Source organism: Globicephala melas, chromosome 1, assembly GCF_963455315.2.
Source record: "Globicephala melas chromosome 1, mGloMel1.2, whole genome shotgun sequence".
NCBI lineage: Eukaryota > Metazoa > Chordata > Mammalia > Artiodactyla > Delphinidae > Globicephala > Globicephala melas.
Window position 1 is genome coordinate 1,428,456 of NC_083314.1, and position 23,195 is coordinate 1,451,650.

At 62.0% G+C, this 23,195-nt stretch overlaps 1 protein-coding gene across 1 annotated transcript; it reads right to left on the minus strand.

Annotated features, from left to right (window-relative positions):
- Positions 1-842: 842 nt before the first annotated feature.
- On the minus strand, positions 843-21,738 carry IGFN1 (immunoglobulin like and fibronectin type III domain containing 1). The gene is made up of 17 exons (XM_060289875.1): positions 21,679-21,738; positions 21,244-21,331; positions 20,995-21,164; positions 17,762-17,930; positions 16,469-16,741; positions 11,194-11,318; positions 10,432-10,573; positions 9,795-10,094; positions 9,044-9,343; positions 8,367-8,540; positions 7,385-7,513; positions 5,762-6,064; positions 4,704-4,792; positions 3,118-3,313; positions 2,117-2,425; positions 1,108-1,446; positions 843-877 (listed from the first exon to the last, which is right to left on the minus strand). Exons 1-17 carry the CDS (start codon positions 21,736-21,738, stop codon positions 843-845), a joined length of 3,201 nt encoding a protein of 1,066 aa, XP_060145858.1.
- Positions 21,739-23,195: the final 1,457 nt, after the last annotated feature.

Consider the following 23,195-nt stretch of genomic DNA (forward strand, 5'->3'; position numbering starts at 1 on the left):
TCTTCCCCAAAGCCTCCGTGCCCTCCGGGAGGAGCTTCCCCAGGAGCCCACTCACTCCCCTCTCCCCGGGGCTCTGGGCACGGCCAGCATCCTGCATCCTCTGGGACTGCCTTCCCAGGCCAGTGCGGTGTGAGGAGTGAACCTTCGAGGATCTGCCTTCATTCCAAGGCTGTGGGGACGGGCTGGGGCACTCCAGGGTGTGTTGGGGCTCAGAGCTAGATTCTGCAAGACACAGAGGACCAGGATCCCGGCTTGTCGTCCTGAAGGTCAACGTGACACCGCAGGGGGTCAGGCCTCGGGGCTCTGCCACGGGCGTGTGGGTTCAGATCCCCAGCCACCACGTGCTCCCCCGCTTCGGGCAAAGTTCTTCCCTGGCCCCGTGGGGAACCGTAACCTCCCCCAAACGATAGGTGTGCACACGAGCTGGGCACTTCGCAACATTCCTTTCCCGGGTTGAAAGGGCCATTGCTGAACAAAGGTCAATCCCGATTAATTAAAAATGTTTAGGAGTTACTTTTTTTTTTTAACTATTCAAAATATAAGATACTATTGGGGACTAACACAATATTGTAAATCAACTATATTCCAATATAAAATAAAAATTAAAAACATAAAAGAAATGTAGGCTAACAATAAAAAAAAAAAGGCTAGTTTTCTTATTAACACCCATTATTTACTTTACTGGGGAATACCCATGAGAGAACCAGGGTGGCCTTGGGGCACTAGGTGTCCCTCTCTGGGCGTATTTATGAAGGTGCAACTGAGAAGAAGCCTCTTTCTCTCTCATTCAAAATGGGTCGCGAGGTCATTGTGGGAAGCTTAGGTGGGTGGCACGGAGCCCCTCAGGCCAAGAGCTGCTCACCAGTGATCTCATCCACTGCGATGGGCAAACCAAGGCCCCAGGAGGGCCGAAGGTGGAGGTTAAATAACAGAGCTCATGGAGAGCCAGGCGGAGAACCGCGCTGTCCTGACTCCAGCCCACCCCTCTAGAAGGGGACGGGCCCCTTGAGGACTCCCTGAAGGCAGACGGGAGCTGCGTCTCTCGTTCTCCCCCACTCCCCGACCCCGCACCCGGCCAGCTCGCCCCCCTGTCGGGTAGCGTCTCACCCATGACGATGAGGGTGGCGGTGCTGATGGCCTGGCCCAGTGTGTTCTCGGCCACCGCCTTGTACTTGCCACCGTCCTCGGCCGAGACGCTGGGGATGACCAGGGAGCACACGCCCAGCAGGTCGGTGCTGTACACGGCGGGGTCGCCTGCCAGGCTCTGGTCGTTCTTGAACCAGGTGACGCGGGGCCGCGGCCAGCCCCGCACGGCGCAGGTCATGCAGCACTCAGAACCCAGGGGCAGCAGGTGGGTCCGCAGGCCCACCAGGAAGCGGGGCTTCTGTCTCAGGTCGGGCTCCTGGTAGCTGGGAGCCTTCACCGTGACCCTGTCTGCGGTGGAAACTGGCAGGCGAGGAGGGTCAGAAAGAGAGAAGGGCTGCAGTGAGTCCCAAGCCCCTGGTGAACTCGGGCACTGCCTGGACCTTCCTGCCTTGTCTCACCTGCAAACTTGGCCCCAAGGCTGCTCTACTCATTTTTTATCCTTTTCTTAAGATAATTTTTGGACTTCTTTTTTCTGTACTACAAGCTAACACACGCTCCGTGTGGACAAATTGGAACATACAAGAAATCCAAAGGAGAAGGAATAAAAACCAAGCACAACCAATTACCTACCGATGACCGCAGCTAGCATTTTGGTGTGGAACCTTTCAGACATTTTTCTACTTTAGAAACTCGTGAAAGTGAGAGAACGAGCATCTGATTTCACGGTCTGCTTTTTCTGGCAACTGCTTTGAAGGTTCGCATCTATTTGACTGTAAAAGACTCTGTTTTCGGAGAACCACTGGCCTCTGTCTACCTTTTCGCCTGCCACTGACTCGAGAGGCCACCCAAGACCTGCAGACAGCTCCGCTCCTCGCGTTCTCCCCGCGGAAGAAGCGGGACCCACCCTGAATCGCAGACGCGGAGGACCCGGGTGCCGGTGGGCGGGGCGGGAGGTGGGAAGAGCGATGGACCGGCGGCTGTCCCCGCCCTCCCAGCCTCCGGTCCCCGCCGCTGTCCGCGCGGAGCTCACCTGGCGGCTGCCGCGGGACGACCCAGGGCTGGCGCGTGTCCGAGGGCTCGCTGGCGCCCAGCTCGTTCTTGGCCACCACGCGGAAGTGGTACTCGTGGCCCGGGAGGACGCCCACCAGGGTGAAGCGGCAGGTGTGCAGGCGCTCGGCCGCGGGGCGCCAGGGCGCGTGCGGGGAGGAGCGCGTCAGCACCGTGTAGTGCAGCGGGGCGGCCCTCCCGTCGGCCTCGTCCGGGGACGGCACCCACTCGACGATCACTGAGCCTAGCGTGCCCTCCCGCAGGAGGATGGGCCCCGGGGCCCGTGGGCGCGCTGCGGGGACAGAGGGGTCAGGTTGGAGCCGGAAGTGCCCACCTGGCCCTGCCCAGGGCCCTGAGTCTTTCCAGGTCCCCAGGACCTGCCCGTGGTCCCCACTTCTTCCAGGGCCCTGGAGACACGGTCTCGCCAGGCAGGGGGCTGGAGCCAGAGAGAACTGGGCCAGTTCTGCAGTTACTGCTAGAGGGTGGGAAACCTCCAAAAAGACTCATTTTAATTCACTTTGTCTTGTAAGTAAAATGACACAGGAACAGAATGGGGGCTTCCATAAGACCAAGTTACAGAGCTCTCGCTGTTAGTTGCCCATCATTTCTGTGTTTCAGAAACCCCTCCGGGGCTGGGGCTGGGGGAGACCATCTTTATCCCAGGGGAGGACCATAGACAATTCTTGCCACCGCTCTTTGGAGTGATGTGATGGTGGTGACTGTCTCCGCTCACTGACCCGAAATGAGGGACAACAGAGGTCCGGGGAGGGCTGTGCTCAACTGTCCCCAACCACCCCTCCCCCGCCCGGAGAGAAGGACAGTGATACCCCCCTCCCCGGCCCCTCCTCCTTTCTCCCTTGGGGCGCATAACAAGGGTCAGGGTGTGGTCACGGGCACACCCAGGCGGGTGGAATCCCGCAGACCTGTGACCAGGCCCTGGGGAGCGGCCCAGCCGTGTCCAGCCGCAGCCCCGGCCTGCCTCACCTGCCACCCTGAGGCGGAAGCTATAGGTGGCCTCCTCCCCCCGCGGACCCCTCAGCACCACAGTGTAGAGGCCGCTGTCAGCGAGGCTGGCCGCGGGGACCAGGAGCTGGGTGAGGCCATCCTTGACGGAGGTCACACTTCTTTTAGGCAAGGGCAAGCCATCCTTTAGCCAGGTCACGTCCGGCATGGAGGCGGCCTGGGACGCAGAGGAAGGAGAGGTGAGAGGGGAGTTTCGTGGAAGCGATGGCTTTGAGCTGGGCTGAAGTGTAAGTGTGAGAAGAGCATCCTGAGGGGAGCATCTGGCTAGAGCCATGGGGGGAGCAGGGGTGGGGGGAAAGGAGAGGAGGCTGCAAAGGGGGGTTTGCAAACACGTTAAGGGCCCCGCACATCACCCATACAGACACCTGCGTCTCATTCTGTGAGCCACGAACCGCTGCTGTAAGGTTTAACCGGGAATTAGATCTGGCTTCACGGGGCTGGGGGAGCGAGGGCGGGCGGAAGTGGGGAGGACTCGTGGGAGGGGAGTGCTGACCACCCTGGTGCCCAGGCTGGGGTGCCAAGGGGGGGTATGACTTGGGGGTCCCTGCAATAGTCCAGGAGGGAGAGTATGGTGGCCTGACCCTGACCAGGGTGGGGGGACCCGTCCAGCTGCCTGATGGCTGCACCACCAACTCCCATGAGACCCTCAGCTCTGGGCGTCAGAGGCACCTGGGGATGCTAACGGTGACCTACCTCACAGGCTTGTCTGGGGACCCAAGAAGATAATGATACGAACGGGGCCCAACATAGAGCAAACACTTGGTGTGTCTTAAATACTTTTGTCATCATTACCATCGTCATGATTATGGTCTAATAGTTAAGAACATGTAATTTAGAGTTAGGTCTGGGTTTGGGTCTGACTCCACCACCTATGAGTTTCCCAGGCAGATGATGATGATTTTAACAACAACAACAACAATAATAATACTGGGCACTTGCCATGTGCCCAGCACTATTTATGTCCTTTCAAGTATTAATTCCTTGAATCCTCAGAACAACCCTTTGAGATAAGTTACTATGAATACCCTCTCTTGACATGAGGACGTCGGAACACAGAGAGGTTAAGTTATGCGTCCAAAGTCAAACAGCTAGTGAGCCATGAGGTCAGAATTTGAATCCAGCCACCTGTGCTTCTAACCACACTGGCTGCTGTACTACACGTACAAACGCAGGCTACGTACTCTCACAACAGACATTCTGAAGTCAAGGGGCATCACCCCGCTGCAGGGAACCCTTCCCAGACTAAGGAGGTGGCGAAGTGGGTGGGGGGAGGGGACGGGGCGAGGGTTTAGAGGTGCAGTACCGAAAGTCACCACCAGAGAGCGTCGTGGACAGGAGCAGAGTGGCCACCCAGCTTCCAGGGGAGGGCTGTCCCTGCCAGGAGGACCCTCCCCTCCCCTCCCCTCCCCTCCCCTCCCCTCCCCTTCTCTTTGCGTCCTGATTTCCAGCACAAGCGCAGGTCCCTGACGAGGGGCCAGAAAGGAGCCGGGAAGAAAGGAGGCCCACAGGGCTGAGACTGCCTGCTGCAGCCCACTAGATGTGCTCACCTCAAAGTGGACAGGCACACGAACTGTGTCCCCAGCTCTGACCGTCAGCGAGTCCTTCGTGCTGGCGTCCATGAGGAACTTGGGACAGACTGGAACACACGGGATGGCCTGTCACCTCCCTCTGCATTTGGGCCTCAGCCCTGGTCACCAACCAGGCAGGGCTGCAGGGGGACTAGACGCTAGGCCAGCCCAGTGATGCTGAAACCCCCACTGGACATTGGACAGGGGGCCCTGCAGGAACTGGAGAGGGGGCCGGGGGGGAATCCTGGGGGGAGCCGCAGGGCTGGGGAAGGGGGGAGAGGGATGGGGGCTGAGAAAGGGAAGCCGTCAGGGGCAGCCTTAGGGTCAGGCTGGAACGGAGGGGGATGGTGAGAAACTAGCCCAGCTCTTGTGTTTTGCAGATGAAACAACTACCCATCTGAGGCAGGAAGTGGCCCCAGAGCCCGGGATTTGGGGCAGAGCCAGGACGGGCTCTGGGTTGTGGCCAGACCCAGGGTGATTTTCTTTGTGTGTCTCCCTTATCGTCACAAGGACAGCTGGGGTCTGTTGGGATGGCCCAGTGTCAGCTTGGGCCAAAGACAGGTCAGCTGCTCCAGCAGTTAACGCCCCCGGGGAAGACAGTCCACCTTCGGGTAACAGGGACGGGGGCATCTTCTGCCCTGACGTGAACTCGGGAGCTGAGAGGCAGCCGGCCTTCTCAGGCCACACTGGGGAGGCAGCAAAGAGTTCTGCAGCGAGCCTGGGCTTTGGGGTCAGTCACCTGGCTGGCACCCGGGCTCTGCCGCATACCAGTGGTACGGCCCAGGGCAGTGGACTGCTGACCTCGGTTTCCTTATCTGTAAATTGGGGATAGTATTGACCTTGTAGGATTTTCACGAGTTACAATGAAAATGCGTTTCTGAAAGGGCCTGCCTAGCCCAGTGCCCTGCTCTTACTAGGCGCCCAAGACGTGACACTTCACTAAGCGGGGGCGGGGGTGGGGGTCCCGGCTCAGCTAGCGCATGGGTGCAACTCAGAGGCCCTCCCCAGGAAGGGCTGGAGGAGGGAGATGGACTCACCACTGACGGGCATGGCTTGCACCACCGTGTCCAGGGCAGTGGGCGGGCCTCGGCCCCCGTCATTCACGGCTGTCACCCGCACGAAGTAGCCCTCCCGAGGCCGCAGCCCCTTGATCGTGTAGGTAGTGCCCGGCACGGTGCCTGCGTGGCACGGACTCCACTGCGGGCTGGCTGAGTCGCCCAGCTCTACCACGTAGCCCAGCGCTTCGTCCCCATCCTGGGGGTCCGGTTGGGCCCAGCTCAGGGTGATGCTGGCGTGCAACGTGTCCGTGACCTGGAGATCCCTCACGGGCCCGGGGGGTCCTGGCCAGGCACCACGGGGTGTCAGGAGCGGCAACACCTCTCCTGAGGGAGGCCCCTCGGTGGCCACTCACTGGTTTCCCACGGGCGGCTGGGGATTGCTTTCACTTAGGGGTCCGCCTCCAGGCTTTGCTAAAGCACCCGCCTGAACCCGAACCCTTACTCTACCCTGGACTCTTCCTCAGTCTGCACCACCCATCCCAGCTCGCCTCCTCCGGGAAGCCTCCCCCGACTCCTTCCACGCACGTGCCAACCTGCCAACCCCCTTCCCCTAACTGTCCTTCCATACTTCCCCCAATCTGCTGTTTTCAACGATGAGTCCTTAGGTTCCAACATCCCTGAAGACTAGAATTCTCTTTCTGTTGTGAGCATTAAGCTCCTAGTCAAGACTGCCTTGGGTACTTAGTCCATACTTTGTGCTCTTTACCTGTAAAATGGGAATGATAACAGCACAGGCCCACCCACCCACGAGGGTTTCAGAACAAAGGTGTGAGGTGTGTAAAGGGCTCTGTAGGCTGCACGGCGGTCCAGGGCTCTGGCCTTCAAACCTGGGGAGCCACCTGGGGGCAATCCCTGGGCACCCAGCCCCCCAGACTCCCTGTGTCTCTCCAGGCCCCACGGCCACTTCCCCAGGCCCCGGCTGACACGGAAGGACACCCCTGGCACATCCACAGGGCCAGGAACGCGCTGCTCCCCCAGGGCTTGTCACCAGCGGGCTCATGAGGGTAAGAGCTCAGGAGAGGCGCAAAGAGCAGCTGTAGGCCGCAGAGGGGTGCTTTGACAGGTGTTTCGTGGAACAGGTATTCTCTGCTTGAATTTGGGAAATTTGGATCAAACAAAGCAGGGCAGGTTTCTCTTCTGTAGGGCTTGGAAATGTCCTAGGCTGCCTGTCGTGGACACGTGGACCACAGGTCATGCTGCTCTAGACCAGAAGTGTCCCAAGGATGCAGCTGGTTCCTGACCCAATGGCAGCCCCCAGCCGGTGGCGATGAGCAGATGCTCGCTGGATGGAGAATTGATGGCGAGGCTCCCCATGACCACCCCCTCCCTGTAGGGACGCTGTCCCCTCACTGGGGGATGCTTACAGGATGGGACCAAGTGAGCGGGCTGACCCGGGGAAGCGCTCTTCCAGTCCCCATTTCTGGCTCCTGGGCCTGTCTGGTCTCAGTGTAGGGCCGTAAGACTCCAGGGGCCCCTAAGGTTTGCCTCGCCCGCAGGGCCTTTCGACCTTTATCCCCCAGCCATCCTGACGTCTCCTTCGGGACTGCCCCGGCCTGCTCATGCCACGGCCACCACCCTCTCCCGGGTTGGCACTCCGCTTACTCATGGGGTCCTGAGCAAAGACGGCATCCGATGGGGGCCCAGGCTCCCCGGGGCCAGAGGGGGCCACGGCTGTGACCCGGAACTCGTACTGACAGCCCTGCCTCAGGTCCAGTACGGTCCACTTCTTCTCTGTGGGAAGCCCACCCACATTAGTCCCGCCTGATGGGGCCGGGCGGTGCCTGGACGAGACCAGCCTGGCCCTACACCTCCCTGCCCCCCAGCCCCCAGCCGGCTCTGACTCGTCCTCTCCAAGGGGAGAAGCGTGCGCTCGGGGTCTCAGGGTCCGAATCCCTGTCTGGTTCTGCCGCTAACGTGCTGGGAAGTCTCGGGCAAATGCCTTCATGGCTCTGGTTCCCTCTGCCTTAGAGCTGCTGTCCTATTTCAGTAAAACGGAACCACTCAGCAGTGTAGGTACAGAAGGTGTCCTCAGTCCATGGCCCTCTTTCCAGAGACGGGAGGCCGAGGCTCCGGGGGGCACAGCCTGGCACCCAGCACACTGCCTGGAGCTCTGAACCCCTCTTTCTCCTACTAGCCTGGGCTTTTCTGAGTTTGTTCTGGGCTCAGAAAGCAGTTTCTTGGAAGCTACTCAGGGGGCCGGGACACTTCTCCCCGTCATCATACGGATGAGAAAGCTCACGTTAGAGAGAAACGCGGCGTGAGACTTCTGCTAAACCAGGCTTTGGGCCAGACCGTTCTTTGTTTGGGGAAGGGGCGGGGTGGCAGGGGGAGGGCACTGCCCTGTGTGTCGAAGGACATGCCGCAGCATCTCAGTCCCTTCACACGAGAGGCCACCCCCATCTTCCCCCTTCAGTGTGACGACCCCAAATTGCTGGATGTTGCCAAACGCCCCGGGAGGTAAACCACCGCCAGCGAGACCGTCATACTAAAGTGATCTGGCTAGATGCTGCTACAGCACCTCGGGCCGGGGGTCCAGGGAGGCTCTGGAGGCCAGGACGATGCAGACCACCGCCAGGCTGCTCACCAGGTACCGGCTGCTGGTTCACTGCCACCCAGGTGTTCCTTCCCTTCTTGCGCTTCTCGATCAGGTAGCCCAGGATGTGGGCACTGCCCGGGCCCCGAGGTGCCGTCCATGACAGAGTGATGCTTTGGCTGGAGGCCGACAGGATGGCTGGCGGGGGAGGGGGCCCGGGCAGAACTGGGGGCAGAGAGGGTGCTGGTCAGTCCGGGGCTGGGAGACGCGCCGGCTCCCGGGGGGTCCTTGTGGAGGAGCGGGCATCTGGGGCCAGCCACATGCTATCCCTTCTTTGGGGTGTCAGGGGTCTGAGCCAGCCCGAAGTTTGGGGGAAGAGTGGTGGAAACAGAGAAGCACTGTGGCCTGGGGGCTAGAGCCAGCCCTGAGGCCCTCAGCCCTGAGGCCCTGGGAGATGCTGCAGATGGAGGACGACGTCGGTCCATCCCAGGGGCCTGGGACAGCGGCTCTGCCGGTCCGCCCCCGTCCCGCAGAGCCACAGCTGGAGAAGACCCCGCACATCCTGCTTTGCTGATCTGGCCGCCAGGCCCCACAGGAGCTGGGGTGAGGCTCTCACAGAGCTCTCGAAGGGCCTCGAGACCCCCAGGATGTTGGCTGGTGGCCCCCGGTCTCTGGGCACAGTGGGGAGCCCGGCACGTCCCCTCCCTGGCCCCGGGCTGTCCTCTCACCCTCGGGAGCCACCAGCACCTCGTCGGACTCCAGGGCCTCCCCAGGCCCCTCCGCGGTCACGGCCCGCACGCGGAAGCTGTACTTCTTGCCCTGCTCCGCCTCGGCGTCTGTGAAGGTGGTGCTGTCCGCAGGGGGCTCGCCCACCTTCAGCCAAGTGCCGAGGCCAGCCTGCCGCCTCTCCACCACATAGTGCTGCAGGGCCTGGCCCCCGTCGTCCGTCGGGGGCCGCCAGCAGAGGCAGACGCCAGCCCCGTGGCCGTCCTGCACCTCCAGGGGGCCCTGTGGGGGCTGAGGCTTGTCTGGGGAGCCCCGAGAGGAGAAGGGGGGTCAGAGGGGCCGCAGGGGAGGGGCGCTGGGCTCCTCTATCAGCAGACGAGGCTGCCCGGGGCTGGAGGTCCTGGGTGGGCATCACCTCGAGGCGTCCCTGGTCTCCACCCCCGACATGCACGCCCCCGGAAGGTGACACAGAATGCACCAGCCCCGAGCCCAGATGGGCGCGGCCTTCTGCCCACAGGCAGTCCCACCTCACTGGCACGACTCAGCGACACCCCTAGGGCCTGGTGTGTCAGCTGCAGAGACACATGGCCCGGCTCCCCCCAGTCCGAGGAGGGGCGAGGACAGCTAGGGGTAGCTTTGGGTCTTAAATAGCATGCACGTGAGGGTTAATACCAGGGACACCCCCCCAGGGCCCGCCCCGCTGCCAGGGAGGGCTCTGCGGGGCCGGGGACAGGGCTGGGGCCAGGCTGGCACCTAGGACTTGCAGGGTGAGCTCGGCCCGCAGGGAGCCGCCCTTGCTGCTCAGAGCCACGCTGTACTGGCCGCAGTCCTTCCTGCTGGTGCTGGGGAGGTACAGCCGCGTGGAGCTGTCCCCCACTGCCACCTGGGCCCCTCCGCCGTCGCCGCCGGCCACCTTGACCCCGTCCTTGCTCCAGGTGGCCTGGACCGGGAGGCAGCTCTGGAAGGCGACCTTCATGGTCACTGGCTCCCCCGCCTTGACCACCAGCGGCTCCCTCAGCTTCGCCATCATGTCGGGAGCGATGACCGGGGGCTCTGGGGAGAGGACAGGGCACAAGGAGTCAAAGACGGTGGGCACCGGGCACCTGGGGGCGGGGAGGGAAGGGCCCAGACACACAGCCCCCTCCCCGCCTCGTGAGAACGGGCAGGAGGGACCCAGGGGCTTCATCTGCAGCAGGATGGACGGGGCCGGACCTCTCGGAGGACGTGCTGACAGGAATGGGGAGCGTGTGGTTGCTTTTTAAAACTATCCCCTCGACCGAGGGTGAGATCGCCGCGGGCTGCAGGCTGCCGACACGTCCAGACGTTCAGCAGTGGCGTGTGTCGCCGGCCAAGAGCCCGCCTGGCAGGAAAGGGCAGGGCCGGGCCTCACCGAGGACGGTCAGCGTGGCCTCGCTCTGCTGGTCGCCGGCTCCAAAGCTGTACCTCCCAGCCTGGGTCCCCTCTGCGCGGGCAATGAGGAGCCTGTGCTCCAGCCCGTCTTGCTCGAAGGTGACTCCGTCCTGGGCGCTGAGCTGGGAACGAGGCCACAGAGGACCGTCACCCACCCCGTCCAGCGCCTCCCACCGCGGGCCAGGGCCTTTTCTAAGGCAACTGCGGGAATGAACTGAACGCTCATCGTGTGCTCGGCTGGAGCCAGTCACCCCCTTCAGTGTCTCATCAACTGTCCACGACCTGTGAAGTGGGCACCGCTGTTAGCCCATTTTACAGGCGCGGAAGCCAGAGGCCACGGCCGCGGTGAGTGGCCACACTGGGGTCAGCCCGGTCCAGTGGACGCCAAGGCCCTGCTCCAGAGCCCTTGACTACCCCCTGCTGAGATGACAGCTAAAGGGTCGAGGGCTGTTCAGGGAGCCGAGAGCCCGTCCGGCTGGGCCAAGGAGGCGGCCTCCGTACCGGCCTTGAAGGACAGGCAGACTTCCAGAGGTGCCGGGGCAGGACAGCAGTTTGGATGTGGAGGGAGGGCCAGGGGCGTGTACAGGGAGTGGTGAGTGGGAGACACGCCCACTTAAAAAATCCGGTTTATTCCAAGCCGGCACGTTGGTATAAGGAAGAGTGAAAAATCTCTCTACGCCTCTCTGCTTCACTCATCCCTCCCCGCAAACCGGCCGGTAAGGAGGTGGTGGGGGGGGGGTACCTTGACTCCATCCTTAAACCAGGCTCCGGGTCCCAGGTCGCTGGTGAGGGTGCAGGAGAGCACAGCAGCCTCCCCGCGCTGCACCTCCAAGTCAGCCAGGCCCTGGGAGAAGTGGCCTGTAGGGCCTGGAGAGACACAGGGGAGTGTGGAGGACGGGCGCCCAGGGATCCCCCTGCTGCCCAGCCTCCCACCATACCCCGGGAGGCCACACGTCTTGCCAGCGAGGCCAGACCATCCGGTTTTCTCTGCAGAGCCCAGGCTGGTGCAGGGGATCTGGGGGGCCAGGGAGATGAGCAGCCCTTAAGTCACACAGGGCGACGTCTGGGGGACCCACAGCGAGTTAGTTCAACAAGTCCAGTGCTTTGGACACGGGGCGTCAAGACAGATACCAGGAGGGCTCCGAGCCCCGTGCAGCCCGCATCCCCCCACACAAGGAGGAAGAGGTGGCCTCCTGAATGGGGAAGAGATCCCTGGAAATGGGGGTCGCTGATAGCAACAAACGCCTGGGTCTGGGAACGGCCCAGGCACCCCAGTGTCCAGGGAGCCCCCCTTGGCTACCGCCTGGAGCCAGGGCGGCTGAGAGGCACTTACCCCGCGCCTCCTGGGAGAAACCGCCGGCGCCAGGCTTGTGTCTGGATCTGGGACTCCGGGTGGCGTCCGTCCTCTGGCCGCGGACATCTGACCCGCCCTCTTTGCCGGCTTTCCTGCTGCCGGGACGGCTGGGGGCCTTCCCTGGGCATCCCCCGTCCTCTCCCCCAGGCGGTTCCCCCGGGTCTCTGGCCTTATGTGCTCCCCACCTCTTTGCTGCTCCAACCTCAACCCTGGACCACGTCTGAGTCCTGCTCCTGAATGGACCGAGCCTCCTTTCTGACCTGCCTGACTCCTTGGCTGCCCGGCCCTCGTACTCCTTTAGGTCCCCTGGACGTCGGGCCTCCAGGGACCCCTGCTCCCTCAGGAAGCCCCTTCCTCCCCTCTGTCCTGTGCCCAGCTGAGAGCTGGGCCCCTGGGTCCCCTGTGACCCGTCTCCAGAGCCTTTTCTGCCGGAGCGACCATCTGGGCCCTCCCAGGCTCCCTGGCATCCCGAATCCCCAGGCCTCTGGGCGGAGCCATTCTCCCTCCCAGCAGAAGTCCCCTTACCCGGGACACCTGAGTCCCCTGGGCCGCTAGCCCTGCTTCTTCCAAGACCTGAAGTTTTGCCATCTGGGAACCGTGGGCTTTGCCCCCCACCAGCCTCCTCTCTGCCTGGAGCCCCCTCCCAGCCCCAGGAGGCTTGTGGCCCTTCACGGGTCCCCCCGAAAGTGGCATCTTCCTCCTGCAGGGAGCTTGAAGCCCTGGAGCCTGGGGGCCGGTCCCTGGCACCTGTGCTATCTTGGCCAGACCCCTGGTCTTCCCAGCCTGGGCCCCAAGCGTGGCTTTCTCCACGCCCACCGGCGGACACTGACACGGATCTGCCCCTTTCCCCGGGCATCTGGCTGCTGTCCAGACCCTGGCCTGTACCTGCTGAGCCCCCCAACCCTGCCCCCATCCTCCCGCCACCCAGCTGCGCAGCCCCGGAGCCCTGAGGTGCCAACGCCCCCTGCCCAGCCGCTGGACCCCTGTCTGCTGCCCCTGGACCTGCTTCCCAGAAGGCCTGGTCACGTCCGGATTCCCAATCAGCTGTCCCTGCTCGGGTCTCATCCTGCGCTGTCCCCCGACCGTCAGGAATCCCAGAAGCGCCCACACCCACTGCGTGGCCTGCAGACCCTCTCTCCCCACTGGGAGCCCCTCTGTGCCCAGGGGACGCTGGGAGCCCAGAGCTACCTTGCCACCCTCTGATGCCTGACTCTCCCTCCAAGCCAACAGCCCCCCATGCCTCAGGGGTGCCTGGGGGTCCAGAGACCCCCAAACCACTCTTGGAGCCCTGCCCATCTGAAAGCATCTGAGGGCCTCCATGCAGCCCCAGCAGCCCTGGGCCCCTGGGCCCGCTCCCGTGTGCTGTACCGTCTGCGGTGCCAGGCCTCGTGGCCATCCCGGAGCCCAGCCCAGCACCTGCCCCTCCCACGAGCCCCGTCCCTCTGCCCGTCTCCGGACCATCCTTGGGACCTGTGCCACCGTAAGACCCCTGTGGGGCTGCCCAGTATACTGCCCCGTGTGCCATGGCTTCCTGGCCTCTGGGTCCACCCTCACCTCCCGTTCCAGGTGGTGAGCCTGTTCCTCCAAACCTCCCTGAAGCATCTCTGCAGCGCGTCTCAGCCCCTGGCCCCATCTCCCCAGACCTTCCTGAGGCTCCCCTACACCCTACCTCACTCCCTGGCTCCATTCCCTTAGTACCCCTCAAACCGTCCCTGTAACCTGCCTCACCCCCTGAACCAGTTCCTCCAGAACCCCCTGAGTCACCCCTATAACCAGCCTTAGCGCCTGACCCCGCCTCCCCAGAACCCCCTGAGTCGCCCCTATAACCAGCCTCACCCCCTGACCCTGTCGCTCCAAGGCCTCCTGAACCGCCTCTAAAGCCTGCCGCACCCCTTGGCTCCATGGCCCCAGGCTCGAGACCCCGCGACGCCCCTCCGTTGGCTGACGTGCTTCCGGCGGGCAGAGGCCCTGCAGCTCGTGATCCCTGCCCAGGGCCCAGCGCCTCACCAGACTCATCAGCGCCCCGGCTCTCAGAGGCCGGCCCCGCGCGAGGAGCTCGTGCCGGGGGGCCCCGGGTAGCACCCCCAGAGCTGGCTCCGTCTCCAGAGTCCCCGGCACCAAGGCCCCTGGCTCCGTCCGCATCTCGCACTTTGCCCGCTGCCCTCAGAGGCCCTGAAGCCCCAGAGCCATCTTCATGGCCTCCTTCTCCAGAAGCCCCCAGAGCCCCCGGGGCTCTGAAGCCCCCGTAATCCCCAGTCTGACCCCAAGGCCCTATTCTCCCCGAGCCCCGTGGTCCTGCCCCTGTGGCAGAGGCCCCGAGGCCACCTCGCTCCACGCCATCCCCACGGCCCATCTCACCTCCGGGTCCTTTCTCCCTGGAGCCCCGTGGCCCATCCCAGAAATCCGACTCAGACCCCATGGCCCCTGCACCTCTGAACCCATCCTTGTCTCCCAGTGTCCCACCAGGGCCCGAAGGACCTCTAAGCCTGTGGCTTCTGGCCTCCACTCCCCAACCAGAACCCATCAGCCCAGCCACCTGGGTGCCCCCCTCACCCCCTTGCCCCCCACCAGACCCCAGCACTCCAGGCCCACAGTGGGCCCCGGATTTGCTGGGGCTGGACCGTGTGTCATCCCAAGGGCCTGGGCCCTCAGACCCTCTTCTGCCCGCCTCTCCTGTTCCCCTCTGCCCGGCTGTCCAGGCTCGGGAATCCTGGGGGCTGCTGGAGCCGTCCTCTGCCTCGCCGAAGGTCCCCGCCGTCTCCGGGCCCTCCCTTCCCCTGAGCCCCTGTGGGCCCCTTTCCCAGCCCCCGGGACCCCCTGGGCCTGCAGGGCTGGTTGTGTAGCCCCTTCCCCCATCCCCAGACCCCCGTGGGCCTCCATCACCTGCCTCCTGCAGTGAAGACCCAGCTTTGGCTTCAGGACCCCTGGGCCCCACGGGGATGCTCCCGCCACCAGATATCGGAGGCCCCTGGAAGTCCTTGCATTCAGAGGTCTGTCCTGGAGACTCCCCTGACCCCAAGGGGCACCCCCGGTCCCCACGGTCAGCTTCACTACCTTTCCGAGAGCCCCAGGACTCAGGGCCCCTGCCTGCCATGGAGCTAGAACCTCTTCCTCTGGAAGGCTCCAGGGCCCCAGGAGCTCCCACCCTGCGGCGGCCCCTGGTGTCCCCCAGGTCAGTCCCGCTGCCCTGCGCTGCCCCGGCCGCTCCTCTCCCCCTTTCCCCACTCAGGCCATCCTCTCCCCCCACCTCATCCGGGCTCTGCCCCTGCAAAATCTCCATCCCCTCCCCTTCTGACCGAGACCCCACATGACCAGCCTGGGATCCCTGCGGGGCCCGCTCTCTGGTCCCAGGTCCCAGCTGAGCGTCCCAGGGCTGTTCCTGACTGAGCCTGGGCAGCCAACTCCTGGGATCCTCGCCATGCCCCTTCCCTCCCCCACTGCACCCCAGCCCTCCAGCCTGAGGACGCCGGGACCCAGCCTTCCTGCCTCCTGCCGTCCCAGAGCATCTGTCCCCCTCGCTGTCGCTGCTACGACCTCGCGGTTGGTCCCCTGCGAGGCCCAGCCCTGATTCTAGGCCCTCCCCTGAGCCCCCTGGAAGGCTCCTGTCCCTGCGTCCCTCTCCATGGAGCTGATTTTCACCAAGAGGACTGGCTCTGCCCCCTTCTTCCAGAAAGCCCTTTCTTGCCAGTCCAGGGCCCCAGGCTGAGTCGGCTGCCTCCTTGTCCCCCATCAAAGTGTAGCTGCGCCCACCCAGGCCACCTCTGTCTGGGCCAGCTGTGAGCCCAGAAGCCAGCCCGGCCCCCTGGAGGGAGCTCCCTGTGGGGTCCTGCTCTCTGGGTCTCCCCCGCTCGCCACGGATGCTTCTGGAATCTTCTGGGCTCTGGGCTCCTTGTACCTGCTGCTGGTGGTCGGTGCTCGCGGTCAGAAGGCTTTTATCCTTCCCAGCTTTGGTGAGAGGTCACGCCCCCAGAGAAAGACAGGAGAAAAGACCTGTGAACTCAGGCCGAGCCACGTCTCGGACCCCAGCGGCTTTGCCTGACCCTCAGTTTCCCCAGCAGGGAAACAAGCCGACCGTCTCCAGAGGAAGCCAGAATGTGGCAGCTCGTTGGTGGATAAATCCCATCATCACTTCCCCCAGTCCTGTATCCGAGGCCACCCCAGTTTGCTAGGTGGTTCAGGAGGAGTTTTAGAGAAAATACAGAAGCCAAAAGCCATTTGCCGTGAGCGGGTGGCTGGTTTATAAAAACATCTACTTGCCCTACTGCCTGCCTCACAAATGTCCGATTTACAGTTTCCTAGGATGACCTTGAACCCAGAACCCTAGGGGAGTTTAAGGGTGTCCTTTGGCCCAACCCAGGGGCTCCTCATCCTTAGTGGACCTGGGCCACTGTCCCAAGCCCTGTCCAGGACCTTAGGGCCATCCTGGATCTGTGCCCAGTGGAGCAGATGCCACTGCAGAGCGCTGGGCTGGCCGTGAAGGGCCTGCACTTGCAGGTGTCAGGAATAGATCTAGGGGGCCTTCCTCATTCTCTGCGGGGAGGAGGAATCTCCAAAGCAGGGGACTGGCAACAGAAGCCCCGCCCCACCTTCCTCCCGCCCTCCTGGGCCCTGAGGTCTCGCCACCCTGGCAGAGGCGGGGAAAGACCAGGCGTGGCCCACTCACCTTCAGCCACCAGCCAGGCGCCGCAGGCGTGGAGCTTGGTGCCGAGGGAGTAGCGGCCCACGTCTGAGAAACAGGCCCTTCTTGCCAGAAGCCAGTGGGTCAGCCCATCACTGGACACGAACACCTCGTATCTGTCACTCAGCTGGAGCGGCCGGTGCCGGCGATGCCAGGTGGTGCCGGGGCAGGGGTCAGAGAGAGTGGCCTCGAGGACCGCATCGCCCTGCTCCCCGCAGTGGGCACAGGCCAGCGGGACCACCACCTGGGGCAGGACGGCTGCCGGGGAGCAGGACACAGTGTGACCCGACGCAGGGCGCTGGGAGCTCAGCTTAGCCGCAGCTCCCTGTCACCTTGGACAGGCCACTCCTTGCCCCAGGTATCAGTTTCCCCACATAAAGTGAGGAGTTATAATTAGGTTGTGAACAGTCAGACTCGGGCTCTGGAATTCTAAATCGGACCGTTCTATCTGGGGGCAGGTAGGTACAGAAAGGAAGCCAACAGGCTGAGCACAGTGCTTTACGCCTGCCGTCTGATTAATCCTTACAACCACCTCCAGGGCAGGTGTTATTATTTCCCTCTTACAGGTGAGAACATTGAGGCTCTACGAGTTATATGGCTTGCCCAGCTAAGACATGGTCCAGATGGAACTCACAGCCTGGTCTGGCTGCCCCCAGAGCCCTGCCCGCTTCCGCGTCCACCACGCCAGGCCAGCTGGAGGTCTACCCGCTCCTTCTTCAACCTTGACTTAGCCCGACTCTATGATCTACCTGCCGCCCCAAGCCTCTCCTCCCTCCAGCGTCCCTTGAGCTGTCAGGTGCTGGGCAGGGGTTGGGGGAGTGGCAGTGGGAAGGGACAGAGCTTGATGAGGGGGGAAGGGACAGTGCCGGTGGGGTGTGGGCATGGGAGGCAGGGAGGGGAGGGGTCTGCACAGGGCAGGAGCGGGCCGATCTGGTGGAGATTCTCGCTGGGGGGTCGTGGGAGGGGAGGACCCACATCCGAGAAGAGGCCGTAGAATTAGGCAGATCTGATCTGAGAGTGAGTGGAGGCTATGGACAGCCTGTGAGCCAGGCGAGAGCCAGGTACCCCATGTCTGAGACCCTCAGCGGAGCCCAGCCCAGCACCAGAAGAACACAGACCTCGGACCAAGAGTTTGAAAAGGCATCATCATAATTTAACCATTTGGGTACCCGTTCCTCTCCCCCGCTGCGAGGGGGGCCATGTCACGTTCACCTACCCCCCGCAAGGGAACTGAAATGGGCGCCCCCCACTCAGACTTCGGCAGGGCCGACCGCTCACCGCTGGCCTCCAGCTCCGTGCGGGAGACGCCGGCATCCGGCACCCTGACCCGGTAAAGGGCAGCGTCCCCCGGCCGCAGGTCTCGGGTCTGGAGCTGGTAGTGCTTCCCCAGATGCTGCAGGCAGTGCTTGGTCTGGTTGTCAAAGCCATAGGGGGCCATCTCGCCATCCTGAGGCCAGGAGAGGAAGAGGGGGCTCCAGGGCCTCAGTGGGTCCACAGCACCTCCTGCCCCCATCCTGCTTGCTGACGACCAGCCCGGGGAACCAAACAACACCAACACCGCTGGATGATAAAGGGGTGGGGCGGAGAGGGGCGGGGTGGAGCCCCAGAGCACGTGGTGGAGGGAAAGAAATGCTCTAGGAATATCCATGGCTCTTACCACGCTGTAAATGATCTGCTGAGTTTATGCAAGAGACGCCCGAGATTGCTGAGCCGGCACTGCGGCAGGTGGAGCAGAGCTCCTACCCGAGCAGGGGCGAGCAGCGGCCGGGAGAGAGCGGGTGTGGCCGGGCCCCCAGGCGTTCATTCCCGAGGAAGCAGAGTACTACCGGCGACTGATGCACACACCCACCTTAGCCACGCCCTGGAACGACTGGCTACTTGCTGAACAGCAGACGGTCCCTGCTCTACAAGGGCTCGGCTCGTGATTTTTTTTTGTCTCTACAATGGCGCGAAGGCGACGCACATTGAGTAGAAACCGTACCTGGAATTTTGCCTTTCGATCTTTCCAGGCTACTGCTGGGCAGCGCAGCCCCAGCTCCCGGGCAGCCCGCCATCACGAGGGTGAACCCCCGACACACCGAGAACCATTCCGCACCAGGCAGCCATCTGCTTTTCGCTCTCGGTACAGTATTCAGTCAATTACAGGAGCTACTCAACACTTAATGACAAAGTGGGCTTTCTGTTGGATAATTTTGCCCAACTCTAGGCTGATACGAGTCTTCTGAGCATGTTTAAGGAGGGCTGGGTTGACCTATGTATGGTGTTCAGTAGGTTAGGTGTATTCAATGTCTTCTTTTTTTAATTTTATTTATTTATTTATTTATTTTATTTATTTTATTTTTGGCTGCATTGGGTCTTCGTTGCTGCGCGCGGGCTTTCTCTAGTTGCGGCGAGCGGGGGCTACTCTTCATTGCGGTGCGCGGGCTTCTCATGGCGGTGGCTTCTCTTGTGGATCACAGGCTCTAGGTGCACAGGCTCAGTAGTTGTGGTGCACGGGCTTAGTTGCTCCACGGCACGTGGGATCTTCCCGGACCGGGGCACGAACCCATGTCCCCTGCATCGGCAGGTGGACTCTCAACCACTGCGCCACCAGGGAAGCCCAGCTTTTGCCTTCTTGATAAAAGGGCCAGATATACCCAGGGCCACTTCTTCCCCCTCTTCCTGCCTGAATGGGGGTTGAGTTTGGGTCTGCAGCAGACAGCCTACGAGGGTGGGTGGTAACCCTACCCCTAAGGGTGGCAGAGCCGTGGGACGGGAAGAGTCTGGCTCTCCAGCGACAGCCCCGAGCTGTGGTTGGAGCCCTGGACGCCACCCAGGACTTGTCATCGTGGACATAAGGAAGTGGCTTTGTTTCTTGGGCCGCTTGGAGGAGGGTTTTCTGTTATTTGTGGGCAAAAGCATAACCAATTCAGAGACGAGATCTGCTTTCCAACAGATTAATTAAAGTTTAAAGTTAATTAATTTAAAGTTTCAGAAACACTGAGCAAACCGAAACAGAGCATGTCTGAGGAAGGATTTGGCCTTTGTGTTACCTGTTTGTCCCCCCCATGCAGATTTCTACAAAACAGCCTGAGGCCAAGAGAAGAAAACAAAGCCCCCTGAGTGAGTTAGCAGAAGACCAGGACTCGAAACCCACTTTCAGGGCCTGACCTCGGTCCCCAGGGCCAAGAGAATATCACCCAGCCCAGCTGCAGGGGGCACCCGCGCGCGTGAGCCTCCCCAGCACCCGCAGAGGCAGCGCACGTGCAGCGGAAGAAGCCCAGGGCTCTGCACCCGGCGGGGCTGCGGCCTCCGTGGTCTCCCCACCCAGCATCGGGGCCTGATTCCCCTCAGGGCTCTCCCACGCCCTGAGCGTCAAGGGCTGGGCTGGGGGGTGGGGGGGAAGCCCGCCTTCCATGACCGTGAGCCTGCCGAGCACGCGGCCTCCCCGTTCGTGTTCACTACTGTGCAGCGGTGCAGGTCTGTGCCTGGCTGGTCAGCTTGTGATCTGCAGAGAGGCCGAGGGCAGGGGAACAGGGGAGGGGAGCTAGCCTTCCCCTCCCTGCGTTCACTGGACGTGATGACGCTATAAAGACGCACAAGACACACTCCAGGTTCTCACGAGCTCCAAGGGTTCATCAGGGAAGCGGACCCCAAGACAAAAACCTGGGTCAGGACAGCGGCGGATGGACCAACTCTGCCATCAGAGGCACGTGGTGTGGCAGAGAGAGCTGGCTTTCCTGAGTCCGACGGATCCAGGACTAAATGCCGTCTCTGGCGTGTGCTATGGGCAGGTTACCTAACCTCTCTGGACCTTAGTTTCTTTACTTATGAAATGAGGTTAATAATACCCCCAAAGCAGTGAATGGTCAGGATTAAAATATATAATCTAAGTCAAACGATGAGCCCAGGGCCAGCACATCGTAGGTGTTCTGTGATGGGGAGCTATAAATATTACCGATACTGCCCAATAGCGACTGAGGGCCCGCTGCAGGTCGGGCACTGGCTGGGCACTTTACGTAAACCTTTAATGCTCATAAAAACCCCATGAAGGGGGCTTCCCTGGTGGCGCAGTGGTTGGGAGTCCACCTGCCGATGCAGGGGACGCGGGTTCGTGCCCCGGTCCAGGAGGATCCCACGTGCCGTGGAGCGGCTGGGCCCGTGAGCCATGACCGCTGAGCCTGCGCGTCCGGAGCCTGTGCTCCGCAACGGGAGAGGCCACAGCAGTGAGAGGCCCGCGTACCGCAAAAAAAAAAAAAAAAAAAAAAAAAAACCATGAAGGAGGTACTATTATCACCCCAATTTACAGAGGAAGAAACAGAGATTTAGAGAAGTAACGGACTTCCTAAGGCCGAGATGCTGGGCCTGGGATTGTAACCCAGGCATCCTCCCTCCAGAGCTTGAGGTAAGCTCCAGGTAACCTATCAGCAGACATCCCTGTGAGCCTGCTGGGTCCACACCTGGTTCTGGGAATATCTCCTACTCGTCTGGGGACTGGAGACCTTCTAGGGGATGGGAAGAGAAGGGCAGACCCCTGTCAGGGGAAGAGCCGCGGTTCTTAACTGCAGCACGTACTCCTTGCTGCCTTGGCTGTCCGAGATCTGGTACTTGCCGGAATTACTGAGGTCACCTTTGGAGCAATGCCAGTGCACCTGGGGTCCAGGCTCCCCACAGACCACAGCCCGAAAGATGGCATGTTTCCCTGTGGCAGGAAGAGGCAGGCGGGTAGTTTGATGAGGTGGGAACGATGGACAGGATCCTTTACTGAGATTTTAACTTACGTTCTGTCCACCTCTCTGGGCACTTGAACTGCCCGTTCCAAGAAGCGTGTCTGGCCTTGGTCCCCGTGACCCGAGGACCCCCGCGGTGCTAGGCAGGAGCACAGCCTCAGGCACCAGAGGTACGGCCCTCGCCCCGCCGGAGGAGCAGCGAGTGGCCACGGGGAGGGAGGCCAGCAAGGCTGGGGCCGCGGGTGGGAGGCGGGGTGGGGACAGGTAGGGAGCCGGAAGGACTCTCCCTGGACTGGGAAGGGGATGAGTCTCTTGTGGGTCCCGGGTCCACTCTCTAGGGGAGATGGCGACCTCGGAAAGGCCTTGCTGTGATGCCCAGAGGGCCCGGTCCTGAGACACAGGGCTCCAGCCTCGGGAGGGAGCCACAGCTCCATCCTAACCTCGAAGCCTGGGGCCTCCCACCCCCAAGGACCCCCAGGCCCTTGCCAGGAGCATCTCAGTGGAGAACAGCTTGGAGTAAAGAGCGAAGGGCAACCGCCCCGCCATGATGAGAGACACAGCTGCCCGTGACCGTGCTGAGCGGACACATAGGGTTAGATTTCGAAAAATAAAGGGCCATTATTTTTCTGAGGCCAGAGTGCGGTAAACTGGAATCCGTTGCAGGGACCTGTGTTGAAGAAAGAGCACCAATTCGCAGCCCCCCCCACGTCCTGTTCCCACCGCTTCCCGGGCACCTCTCTTGGTGGCCTGTGAGCGCCAGGGCGGCCAGCGTTGGGAGCCCCATTTCACTCAGTTTTGAGGGTGTCTCCGCAGCAGTTGCTTGTGGGCAGGGAGAGGGAGGGGCCCAGAGCCACCCTACAGCCCCAGCTGCTCCCCAGTTCAGCACGCAGGAGGTTCGCGTGCAGGAACTGCAGGTTCCGGTTCGCAGACAGGAAGCACCTCACCAGCCACACACGACCTCGGGAGCGTTGGCTTGGGGTTTTCTTCCAAGCGCATCAGTCCAGCAGCACATGAGGGTGTCAGCCAACGATAAGGCTGGGGGCCTCCTCCCTTAGGGCAAAGGCTGTCTGCCCGGGTCATGAGGACTCATTCCAGCGGTCAGCGCCTTGGGGCCCCATTCCGGGATGCTTCCATGACAGCAGCCCCGACCCTGGTCAGTGCTCCCCAAGGGCCTCTGTCCACTCAGGATCTCTGCGGGGTGGGTGAGGCCAGTGCCCCAGCTGTGCAGGGTGTGCCCCAGCCAGAGTGCCCCACCGAGGCCACTCCCCTAAACTGCTGTCTATCACAGGGTTGGCAACTCTGGCCCCCAGGGCAAACCTGGGGCAGTCTGGTTTTTTAGTTTTTTAAAAATATTTTATTAACTCATTTGGCTGCGCCGGGTCTTAGTTGCCGCGTGCGGGATCTTTTAGTTGCAGCATGTGGGCTCTTAGTTGCGGCGTGCCGGATCTAGTTCCCTGACCAGGGATCGAACCTGGGTCCCCTGCACTGGGAGCGCGGAGTCTTACCCACTGGACCACCAGGGAAGTCCCTGATTTTGTAAATAAGGTTTTATCGGAAACAGTCTCGCCCTGTCACTTACATATCTTCTAAGGCTGTTTTTGTGTTACAACGGCAGAATCGCATGGTGGCAAGGGAACTTGTGTGGCCTGATATAACAGTCACTCTCTGGCCCTCTGCAGACCCCTGCGCTACATGAACGGGATACTTTAAATCTCTGTATGTATCCCCAGCAAATTCCTGGAAACCTCCCCCCTGAGGGAACGGGGCGGGGGAACAGAGAACCCCCTCGGATGGGTATTTTTAAGAAGAGCTTTCGGTGGGCAGGGAGGAGGGGGTGTCCTCCAGAGGAGAGGTGGGGGGCTTCTTAGCCCTCTGGCCCTCAGTGCGGGGTGACACTGGAGGACCGAGGGATAGCTCAGAGGCTCTGACCAGAAAGTGTGAAAACGGCAGCTGTGAGGGGAGGGTCGGATGGATGGAAACAAGATGGGCTGGGTCGCAGGAAG

Coding starts and splice junctions, on each gene's coding strand:
- IGFN1 (XM_060289875.1), bottom strand. CDS start 21,738: ATGGCGGGGCGGTTGCCCTTCGCTCTTTACTCCAAGCTGTTCTCCACT. Junction 4,793..5,761: donor GCAAGCCATGCCCGTCAGTG/GTGAGTCCATCT, acceptor CGTGTGTTCCAG/TCTGTCCCAAGTTCCTCATG. Junction 2,426..3,117: donor CTTCCGCCTCAGGGTGGCAG/GTGAGGCAGGCC, acceptor CTGTCCCCGCAG/CGCGCCCACGGGCCCCGGGG.